The sequence below is a fragment of the Drosophila rhopaloa genome, unplaced genomic scaffold, assembly GCF_018152115.1.
Source record: "Drosophila rhopaloa isolate 14029-0021.01 unplaced genomic scaffold, ASM1815211v1 contig_167, whole genome shotgun sequence".
Lineage (NCBI taxonomy): Eukaryota > Metazoa > Arthropoda > Insecta > Diptera > Drosophilidae > Drosophila > Drosophila rhopaloa.
The window spans coordinates 7,816,037-7,827,723 of record NW_025335047.1 but is presented as its reverse complement, the minus strand read 5'-3'; the positions used below and the strand labels follow the sequence as shown (position 1 = coordinate 7,827,723).

Genomic DNA, 11,687 nt, shown 5'->3' with positions numbered 1-11,687 from the left:
GGGCCATTTCCCCTTTTAGCCATTTCCAGCTCAATCTTGGCCCGGTCAGAACTGGTCGTAGCCTGTTGGCTAGATGCATTTCGCGCTGCGTTTCCTTTGCGGCAGTTTAGTTTATGGTTTTGATTTCCGTTGCGCAACTCGTTTCTTAATTAGCTGCCAGCGCCATTTCACTCTCGGTTTCCCTTTTTCTTCTGCTTGTGGTGTAATTGACCGTGTAAACTGGGCTTAAGTCACTTAACAGTCGCTTAACACATGCAGCTAAAGGGATGGCACTAAAAAAAAAGGATCTACTCCTGACCCGAAAGTCTTTTCGATGCCTTTTTTTTGGAGGGGAGACGTGGGTGCGGCTTGGTAGGGCAATTTGCATATTGTTTTGTGCTTTGCTGAACTTTAGCTTGCCCGAAAATGTGTTGCATACTTTGCGGCTTTATGCAAATACCATCACAGTGGTCACCGACAAATAGGGGAACTTTTCTAAGACTACTTCAAATTAAATTATAATTCCTTTTAAAACAACCTTTTGTTGTAATACAGACTTTACAAATGTAATATATACAAAATAACAAAATGTTTAATAATTGCTTTGCAATTTGCGTTCTTTATAAATTTACAGAAGAGAAAATAAATGTTTTAAAATGGCATTTATCTGATAAATGAAACTCGAGGTAAATGAACTATTTAGTTTAATATGTTGCTATCTGATACTTCTACTAATGCGCAGTATATTTTCCAGAATTTAACTAGATTCTACGTACAGTTTGGATCAAAAACTTGCACTCACTTCTGACCTCCACTGTAGTAGAGTTTTCATAGAGAACAGGACCCGGGACAAGTTTGCCGCTCTGCATGGCAAACAAATAGAAATTAACATGACATACTTTGCCCGCTTCGCAGCTCCTCAGTTCAGCTGGTGTCGGGAGTGGATTGGGTCCCACGAAAGCCTTTCCTGCTGCTGTTGATGATGATGATGGAGATGGTGCCGGAGATGGAGGTGGATGAGGAGGAGGATGTTGATGTGGCAGAGGAGAAAAGGAGCAGCTCCTTTCCGAGCTACGCATGTGACGCAGCAGCAACAATAAGGACAGCGACAAACATGCACAGCGGGGCATGGCCCGTAGAAAATATGAAAAATGTAAAACAAAAATCTGGCAAAAACTTTTCTAATTTAAAACTGCCAAAAAAAAAAAAAATGCCAAAAATAAAATAAAGTACGGCAAGAAAACTCAGAAAAACGACATTAAGATAGAGGGTTGGGAGGCAGCACGGAAACCTTAAGCAAATCTTAATAATATCTGGATAACACTTTTGCTTAAATAGAGCATAACCGATTGGGGAACTGCAAAATAAAATTACCATAAGTATTATATTTAAAAAAAAATATGTTAAAAATTGAACATAATGTAAATGTGTTCAAAGAATGGAGAAGATGACTGCCGTTTTAAAAGTATGTTATACTAGCAATGCAAAAAAGAGTAAACAAAGGATTATATTGTTTTTTAAAACAATATTTAATATTTTAAATACTGAACAAAAAACATAATCTAAAATTCAAGGCTGTACATTTTATAATTAAAGGTTTAGGAAAACTATAAATTGGTTTTATAGAGTGTTTTGGATTCGACAGAGGCAAAGCCGAAATTCCGCTGTTTTTTTCCTGCTTCTTTTCATCATCAACACGCTTTATAGAATGTTAACCCTCCCCCAGCCAGTCAAACTGCTCAGAAAATTATGTCTGTTGACAGTACCGAAGTGAAAGTCCTTTGCTTCTGCCAGCAGGACCTGCACATGTTGATGAATGCGAAGCCAAGAGATTTCAACTTTCTAATTTAATGCGACAGTGAGACAAGTAAAGCGACAGAGACAGAGACAAAGACAAAGGCAGCCAGAGTGCTGAGACAAATAAATGATACTGCAAATTATTTAGGCAGCCAACGTGGCGTATGCGCAATGTATGTTTGACATAGCAAATGCAAAGCTCTTGCCATATTGTTGGCGCTCGCCAATAAATCGTTTTATTTCTACCAAAACTTTGTGAAAAGTCATCTCTTAATTGAAAGTTAACAGATGTCATTGTGGTTCGTTCTGATAGCAGCTGACAAATGCCTTTACACATTATTTAAATTTATTTGGAAGTGTTTCAAATTTATATTGAGTTTGCCAGATTAAGTTACCAATAGTAAACTTCAAGGACACTTTAAATAGAATTATTTATTCAGTTGTTTTTTTATATCTAATTTGGTTTTACAGATTGCAGGGTGATAAACACTTAAACATAAATCGATGCAATATTCCGGGGAAACAACTGATTTGATGGCATTCCATAAAAAACAGTTTCAATCTTCGGAAGCATTGTTAACTCAGACGGGAAGACCTCCGGACCCCAATTAAGTTAGGACCTGACGGACAATGTCCGGCGGCAGCATGAAATTGTTTTTTCGCAGGGGAATCTCGCTCAGCTGGCGGTCGATGGGCGACCGGGTGTCATACAGCGATGGCGACTGACATATTATGGCCAAGGTCCCGAAGACACAGGACAGGGTGAAGAGCCAGAGGAAGAAACGGTCCAGCACCATCGATACGAACTTCCAATCCTCCACAATCTGCGGCGATGAAACAATAAAAAATAGATTTTTAATATCATTCGTTGTAACGTTTTTGCGGCTGAACGAAATTGGTTTTATACATTTTTTGGGGCCTAATAAAATATGGCCCTGCAGCTGCCTTTCAATAAACTTGGATCGCAATAAAAATATAAAGTTATGATTTAATATTTTACAATTGTTTGCTGCACATTTGGGACTTGGCTCCGTTCAATGCATTCAAGTCGAACTTAAGGGCAATAAACAATAATAAAAAAAAAAGACGGAGGCGAAAGACCCCCGCCAGACGCCGAAAATATGGCAATGTAAACAATAACAACGCCAAGGACTCCTCCATCCTCCATCCACCATCCACCATCCATATTCACCATCCTCGAGGAGGACACGCGTCAATAAAAATGGGCAACAAAAATAAGCACGACTCGGAGATGGCGGCAAAGTTGAGGAGCCTGTGTACCCACCTCGTTATCCTTGTCGGCATCCTTGATATGCTGCGCAATAAATCTGACCGCACGCAGCGCCTGCAGCACTTCGGGTGTTAAGTTGCGCGGTATCACATTGTCGGAATCTGTCAAGTTTCCACCATGAAATTGCAAAAAAATGAAATAAAATATTGGAATAATAAATAAATGTTAGAATCAAGAAAATCCCTCCCCTTGGCTATGTGTGACTCATGTGTGCAACTAGGCTTTTGTGTGGCCGCAAATTATCGCCTTAAGCTGAGTTATGCTCATCAAAAATAATTTATGGGGGTCCCTTTAATAGTTTATATTTAAGATGATGATGAAAGTAAATGAAAAACTTCCCAAATATAAAATTTGATGACCAAACATTTAAAAGTTACACAAACTTAAAAATGGAATAATTGAATTTAAAATATACAAAACAAAATTTCATTTAATCAATATAAGCATAATCATAATAATACTTAAAGTGAAATGTAAATAACGTTTAAATTAATAAGGTGTCATGTCAAATTTAAAGATAAATAAAAATGCTTTTAATTTAATCTATTTTTCGGATGATTTTATACACCATCAACATGCTTAAAAATTAAATTGAGTGTGTATATCATTGCTTTTTCAGTGCGCTTGGCTCATTTTATGATCACATACAGAATCCGAAATGCCAAAGGGGTGCAGATTTAAGGAATGAGGGTTCAACAATTTCCGGAATTCCCTTGACCATAGGCATGTTTGAATTCGGTCCGCGTAAGCGTTATTTGTCGTCAAAGCGCGACATCAGCTCATAGCAATTTCCATTTTATTGCATTATTTGCCCTGTTATTTTTCCCGTTTGTGTATGTTATATTTGATTTCCATTTGGGGCTGGCAGGCATGCAAAATATTTGTGTGTTTTATGGTTAGATTTCGCGAACTCACCCACAGAGTTCTGCATGCCATTATCGTAAGCGCCGTCCTGACTGTCCTTAAACTCACTGGGGAAATCGCTGATGCTGTCACTGGAGGGAAAACCACAACACAAACAGGCGGGGCGACGAAAAAAAGGCCAGAGTCAAGTGTTTACTTTCAATTTCGCGAAATGCCACTTACCGCACATCGATCTCGTTGGTGTACCCGTTGCTGGGCGTGGAATCGTCGTAATCGGGTAGAGTATACTGCGTCCGGCGCATCATCATCAGCTTGGGCATGAAGTGCAGGAAGAGTTTTCGCACCAGCGGCGACATATTATGCGTCGAGGGGGATCTGTTCCGGGGGCGATTGACACCTACTTTAACCCCACTCAGAAAAACATATCACCAAAAACTGAGAAAACCGCCATAACATGAATGCCTTACCATAATTTCAAACCAATAATAACACTATGTCACTTGGAAAATTGACATTATTCAGTTTATATTTTTCGAATAATTGTAATCCAGTTTCAGGTCGAATCAAGGCTGTACTTTGGACTTTTTTATTGGTATTAAAACACAGAAGTGTATACCATTTTCGAGATGTCTACTCATGTCTTATGTTTTTAAAATTGGAAACATTTTATGCTATTCTTGCTTTACGGCGGTTTTCTATTTTTATTGGCGACTTTTACCTGAGCTTTCCCCCGATTCGAGACTCACCTGAAATGGATGTTCAGCACACAGACCGTTGTCCAGACGGACAGCGAGACGAGTATCATGGTAAAGAGCAGATACTTGCCCAGCAGGGGCACCGCCAACGAAGTTGGGGGGATAATTTCGGCCAAGAGCAGGAAAAACACGGTCAACGACACGAGTATTGAAATACATAACGTAACCTGTCAACGAAATGTTTACACAATTTCCTCCTTTCGATATCCTCGGCTATCGGTGGCCACTCGATTCGACAGAAACACGAGCCATCAAACAATCAAACCAACAATCAACCAACAACGACAACGAACACAGAACAACAACCAAATTAAACAATACAATCATCTTAATTTGTTAACTCATTTAGCCAATTACTTGTACGAAAAATAACATTGGCCGCAGCAAGAAAGTTTTTATGAATTTTCTAAAGGACCATAAAATAAATATAAATACTTTAAATAATTGTTTGCAACTGTTATCAATTAGAAATCAATTTGTAACAAACAAACGAAAGAATACGTACTTAAGGACTGCATCGCGTATATTGTGACCAAGCTAGAGACCCACAACTACCACACTCGCGAACACACAATCTAGGGGAAGCCCCGAACCCACCCACATCAATCAATCATACGAAGTTTACACAAAAACAATCAACACCAAAAAAACAAAGCAACAAAGCGCATTTTACTACGTTTACATGTGTGGCTGTGTGTCGAGAAAAGATTTCAGTAGTTTGTAACACTTATGTATCTCTTCTTGGGGAAAGTTTTTAAGTACTTTAGTTTTTGACATGAGAAGTGGTTCAATGAATCACTTCAGAGGTAAACGAAAATAAATAAAAACGACATTAATTCCAGAATGTCCTGTCACAAGATAACAATTGGCGTGTTTCAGTTGCTTAATCCTTAAAAAAAACATATGTTCTATATATAATATGCAAATAAAATCAAATTTTTTGAATACCCTTATTTCGAAAAAGATTTTTAGGTTAATTTTTTAAGTTAATTTATCTTTCATTCAAAAATATCCCTTTAAACCTAATAGCTACTACCAGCAAATTAGTTACCATGACACAAATATTATTTTTAATTGCTTAGTCAATTGTTTTACAACGCCAGGGATCTCCGTTAAATAGTTTTACCTCAGCGTACATGCTATATTAAATGCCAACTTATATTTTAGTATGATTGAGTTGATATCGGGTATATATATCAATATCGGTGGCGAAGCATTTACCTTTTACTTGAGCAAACGAGCGATACGAATGAACAAACACTAAGGCAACGACAAAAGGAATATAACAATAAAACTGCACGAGTCCAGTACGTGTGTGTGTGAATCTGAGAGTGTGTGGGTGTAGGTGTGCCTGTGCTGAATGCAGGTGTCCTTTGTGTATTTTTGTGTGTCAGTGAGTGGGTGTGTGAGTGCGCTGCTCAATTACAAGATACGCGATATGGAAAATTTTGCGAGTGGCTTTTTGACATTTTGAATTCGATTCGATTTGGTTCGGTGTCGATATCGATTGCGCATTTGTATGCATTCGATGAAAATTTACGTTATGAGATTTCTCTACTCAGGACAGCACAAATGATATTCAACGCAAAACAGGATATTCAGGATATATATGTTACATGGGGCGTCAATATATGTGTGCTGCTTTCGAAAATTCAGACAGCATCGCTGCTGCGATATTTGGAGCTGATATTTGATGGATAGATAGAATAAGCTAAATATCATTATGATATATGTATCTATTAGTTAAAAATTGGAGCATAAAATAGAGAAAGATAAAGTTTGGAAACGGCAGGTAGTGCAAGTTGAGCTCTTCTCAGAAAGAATTTGAGTTTCTAATATTCGTTTTGAAAATTTGTAAAAAGCCAATTTATAATTTGAAGTTTTTGGGTATAGACTGCAAGAGCTCAGCTTTAGGATAGCAGACTTGAAAGATTTAGAAGTGATAGTTAAAGTAGTTTAAAGGATTTCGATTGGTGCATATGAGGTAGATAGCTTATCTAAAGTATAGATGTAGACGTTTTGTTTATCGTGGTGTTATTAGTTAATAAGGAGTAGTTTAGTGAAATAATCTTTGATATTAATTTTTCAAACTAATTAAAAATGATTTCAACGAAAAAGGAATACTAAATATTTATACAAAAGTGTTGCAGGTTTAATTTCAATCATAAGAAAACTACTAAAATGTAAAACAAACTCATAAATCCATGCCTCGTGCTGAAAATTGGGGAAATATAAGTTTTCCCTTAAAGAATTTACCTTTTCGCCCGAATCACTGGGCAAATAAAACACCAACACCGTGAGAAATGTTAAAGCCACACATGGTACAATCAAATTGACCGTATAGAACAAAGTCTTACGTCGCATGGTCAACTTGAATGTTATATCTAAGTGATAGATAAGGTAATTTAAATATATAGTAAGAGGAAACCAAAACTAAACTCACCTGAAAACGGTTCCAGTGTGTCGGGATAGTATTCCTCGTTTTTGGTAGCCGGTACCTCAAGTATGTCCCATTCCACAGACAAATAAAACTCAGTTAGATCTATGCCCACTTGCACAAGGTTACTGCCAGGAACCTAAAAAATATACATTATTTGTATATTAATTTCAATAAATTAATATTAAAAGGTATATAACAATCTCACCTGATCCAAATGTTTTAAGTCTACTTGAGCGCCATTGTAGGTCCATGAACCGAATTTCATAAAGCAGATTTGCTCATCGTATGGGAAGTATTCAACATTCATTTCACATGATGACTTGTAAATAGCCGGTGGCTCCCAAAACACTTCGCCTGTGTACTTAAGAGTGGCTTTGGTCATCAGAGTTACCTAAAAATATTTAAAAGTCTAGTTTAATCTAGGAAATAAATGAATCAATTTCCAGTGCACCTCATAATTGCCATCCCAGTTGTTGTAAAGCACAATGTCGGGCACCCAAATATGCTCAGAGGGTACATAGAGCTGTTCAACTCCACCGTATTCCTCCGGATCCCAACGTAACTTGTAGTCGAACCAGCGCTGTTAAGGAATAATAAACAAAATTAGACATTATATTTTATTTCACTATCTTTTCATAGCCTTAAATTGCTCATGAAAGTAAGGATTAAGGTTTACATTTTAGACTGCTAGAATAGAACATATTGTAATTTTTCCGTGCTTTTATGATAGTTACCTGTTTCACCCACAGATTGGTGGTCATCACCTGGTTCTTTAGGTTGACCTCAATCAGCTGAGACAATTTCAGACCTAGCCAAACCGTCAGGGTCTCCGTGTTGTTCACAACGGGTCTTATCAAGCGATTGTAGTTGCTCAACAAATCATCATAGAGACGTTTGGTGTCCGGATTTGCCTCAAAACTTATTGGAGCTGTGGAAAAGGAAGGAAATCGGAGAGAAATGTGCCTAGTTAATATCCCAAAACAAATGGTAAATTTCCCAAAACAAACTTCTGCGCAGGCGCTGCTCTCGCTCTCTTCGTGGGCGCAGCATCCTGACATCTGTCAGATACTTGGGATACAGCATCAGGGTATAGGAATTTTCACTGATTTTTCTTCGACTGGTACACAATCATTCTGTGCTTACCCGTGGAGTTTGCCAACGGTACCAGTAGGAAAACACACAACAAACTCCAATGCCACATTTCGTTGCTGTTTTCTCTGCCTATATGTGCAATTAATTGCTTTAATTTTAACTTTTCCAACAAAACTTATAGCATTTTGCTTGCAGTTTTCCTTTAGTACATCCTCGCGGTCGAGGAGTTTAATCGCAACTGAGTTGAGCCTTTTGACAGTTGCTCCAGCTGAGATGCCCGATAGCTCCAACATTGTTTATCTAAAAGGATCCTGACAATTATCGTCCATTCGCGCACTGTTTGAATATATAGTAATAATATAGTATTATAGAATTATTATTATTATTTAAAAGTTATTATACTAAGTTAAAGATTATAATCATAGAGCTACTCCAAAATGTTCTAATGTTTTTATTATCATTGTATGTTATTTAATAAATATTTTAAATATTTTATATTTTAACCTAGAAAAACACTTCATATTTACATTATTTTTAAAATTTCACAACTTGCTTTGTTATACTCTGTTATACACCCTCGAATTCCAATTATCAGCACAACAACCCTTAGTAAGCAGAGTTTGTAACCACAAACCAGACGTATTACTAATTTTGAACCTGTCGTCTTGGCAACGTAGTTACTTTGACAACGATTAACCGAAAACAAGAGAAAGCAAAGTAAAACCAGAAAGAAGTGAACTTTGGCAAAGAACGGAAGCAAAACAAAGAAGGCGAAGCAGAAGTAAACAAACTTTCGATTTTTTTTCGGTTGTGAGTGATTCAGAGAAATGGGCTTCAAGGGCAAATATCCGCAGATGGTCCGAGAAACGGGCTTCAAGCTACGGCAGTATCGCGATGGTCCGCTGGATTGGAGGCTAATGGGTAAGGCACTTACAAATAAAATATTTCACATATAACATTAAAAATTTTCCTGGCCAGGTTCCTATGAAACTGAGAGGATTCTTAGGGAGCAGAACTTTGAGCTGGTGGACAAGGCATTGGCCCATCTTTCGGAGGCTCCTCTGGGCACTGTTCTGGAAACTCACATCCTGGACAGTGGCATTGCCAAGTATTTTGTGATGTCACAATATGCCATTCAGTACCTGCTCTGCTGTCGCACTTACCTGGACGAATGTGTCACGGATTTGAAGGAGGCTCATTCGACAGCCCAGCAGGAGATTGCCACACTCCGGAAGTCTTTGAGTGAATCCAACAACGAGGTGGTGCAGTTGCACAAGCGGATCACCCAGATCGAGGCCATTCGCGAGGTGGTTTATCCCTGCCATTTGTGTCCTAAGAACTTCATTAGCAACGAGGCCTTGAATGTACACATTGGTCGCAAGCACCGCGTAGCCACGCCCCCCAGCCTGACATCTGCCACTGGAAAGGACAAGGATCGGGACAAGGACACGGATATGCACCTGATTAACACCATCAAGATGGAGCTGGAGATCAAGCAGCTGAAGGAGCGACTTAATGCCGCCGAGAGGAATATCAAGGAGCGGAGCACGGGTTCGAAACGGGTGAGTCCGCGCCAGGAGCAGCGCACCGTGGGCATACAGAGAAATCTGGCGGAGTCAAAGGAGAAGGACGAGATCAGCGGGGAGGCGCTGCAGAGCGAGGCGTCCGAAAGAAAGGAGCAGCTCACAGGATTGGCAGATCGACTAAGCACTTTTGAGGAGTGGCAAACGCAGCTCAAGCAGAGCAACGAACAGTTCATACAGGTATGATCAGAGTACTCCCCCAAGAGAAAATGATATTAATTCCGACTTTTGTGTAATGCCACCTTGTAGGACATTAATAAAAGGCTAGAGGGTTTGAGCCACGCCCTCGAGCAGAGCAAACAGGCCTCTGCAACCACTCCTCCTCCTCTGGAAGATCGTGTTACCACTCCCTGTCTTGATGATCTGGAGCGAATACTCACCGAAAAGGTGGCGGAAATTGGAAAGATCAGCGCCAACAGGCTTGAAGAGGTAGTTTTCCACCTGGAAATGGGCTACAAGGAAAAACTGGAGGCCCTGGAGCGGGAGCTCAAAGAACTGAGTGTGCGAAGGGAGCAGCCCGAGCCTGTCCAGACCTTGCCAGCTGCATCCAAGATACCAAAGCCGGTGAGTCGCAAAGAGGAAACCAACATCGATCGCATTCGGAAGCAAGTAGAGAGCGAGTTTCTCAAAAAGAAACGAGACGATGACACTTATTCCATTGAGGAGGCACCACGGAAAAGCCCGGAAAAGCCATTTACCCAGCTAGTGACCCAAGTTCAAGTACATGAGAAGGAGCAGCCAAGTGCTGGAAGTTCGGGCAGCAATCCAACCTACACGAAATCCCCTAGGGAACCTGTTTCCAACAAAACGGAAACGAGGGAGACCACAGACATCAGTGAGAGCTTAAGCCAGGAGGATATCGAGAATGCCGAGGAGCAGAGTGTGACAGAGGAGGAGGGCACGGAGGTGTCCACCTCCGAATCAGAGGCACCCAGGGAAGTGCCAAAGCCAAAAACAATTAAACCTTCAGCAAGAATCATCAAGTAAGTACCTCATGTTCCATGTCTAAAATATTTGTAAACTGTTGATCAAAATATTTACCATATTTTTCAGAACCCCTCAAAAACCACTTACCCGTCGCGATGCTCGAAAGATGGTCAACCGGAAGTTGATGCCTCACGGTTTCGATATGAAGTCCAAGGGAATTTCACACACCTCCCTAAAGAGAGTCAACTCTGAGTTAGCCGATCAGCGCAATAAACTGAAATTGGTAAGCTAATTAATACTAAATATACAAAATAGCTAATGGAAAAGTATTTCTTTCAGCAATATCCCCATTTCTATGCTACCCGAAATCGTATCCGCAAATTCGTAGAGAAGCTCTGCTCCGCCAAGTTCTCGGATCGTGCTGAAGTACTCCTCAAACACACAAGCCCACTGAAACCAATGGAGGTGCCTAAGAAGAGGATCCAAAGGTCGGTCACTTCGGAGAAGTCGGAGGAGGATTTAGCTAACTCCCAGGACGAAGAGCAGTCGGAGAGCAGCGAGCAGCAGTCACGAAGCTCCAGTCCTCGACGGCCAGTTAGTCGGGACTTTAAGGCCCGACTGGAGGAGATCCTGGTCAAGCCAGCGGCCACAGTCCGAGGAGCTTCCAAGTCGGCTTTGAGCACCAGGCCAGTCCCGCTGCCCAGAAAGCGGGTTATGTTCAATACCATGAACAATGGGAAGAGCTTTAACGATAGCGATGAGAACTTTAAATAAAAAAACAAAATAAAAAATATTAAACTTACTTGGTTTATGGATCATCTTTGTCGCCTGTGAGTTATTTTTGCTCATTTTCACTTTACAGACACATTAATAAAGAACAGTCGTAATATTAATAACCAGTTAAAGAATTTTAAAAATAATTAAGCTTTTTAAAAAGGTGATTTTGCGTGGCCTTTTTC

The 11,687-nt window shown here is 39.8% G+C and overlaps 2 protein-coding genes across 2 annotated transcripts; one reads left to right on the top strand and one right to left on the bottom strand.

Annotated features, from left to right (window-relative positions):
- Positions 1–2,188: 2,188 nt before the first annotated feature.
- Positions 2,189–8,444, bottom strand: LOC108049263 (acetylcholine receptor subunit beta-like 2). The gene is made up of 11 exons (XM_017130392.2): positions 8,270–8,444; positions 7,861–8,054; positions 7,578–7,706; positions 7,332–7,517; positions 7,130–7,262; positions 6,943–7,070; positions 4,678–4,853; positions 4,154–4,306; positions 3,983–4,062; positions 3,062–3,168; positions 2,189–2,600 (listed from the first exon to the last, which is right to left on the bottom strand). Exons 1-11 carry the CDS (start codon positions 8,325–8,327, stop codon positions 2,385–2,387), a joined length of 1,560 nt encoding a protein of 519 aa, XP_016985881.1. The 5' UTR covers positions 8,328–8,444; the 3' UTR covers positions 2,189–2,384.
- Positions 8,445–8,966: 522 nt separating this feature from the next.
- Positions 8,967–11,502, top strand: LOC108049215 (zinc finger protein DZIP1). The gene is made up of 5 exons (XM_017130334.1): positions 8,967–9,139; positions 9,197–9,981; positions 10,051–10,784; positions 10,855–11,011; positions 11,068–11,502. The coding sequence occupies exons 1-5, from the start codon at positions 9,046–9,048 to the stop codon at positions 11,500–11,502; spliced, it is 2,205 nt and encodes a 734-aa protein (XP_016985823.1). The 5' UTR covers positions 8,967–9,045.
- Positions 11,503–11,687: the final 185 nt, after the last annotated feature.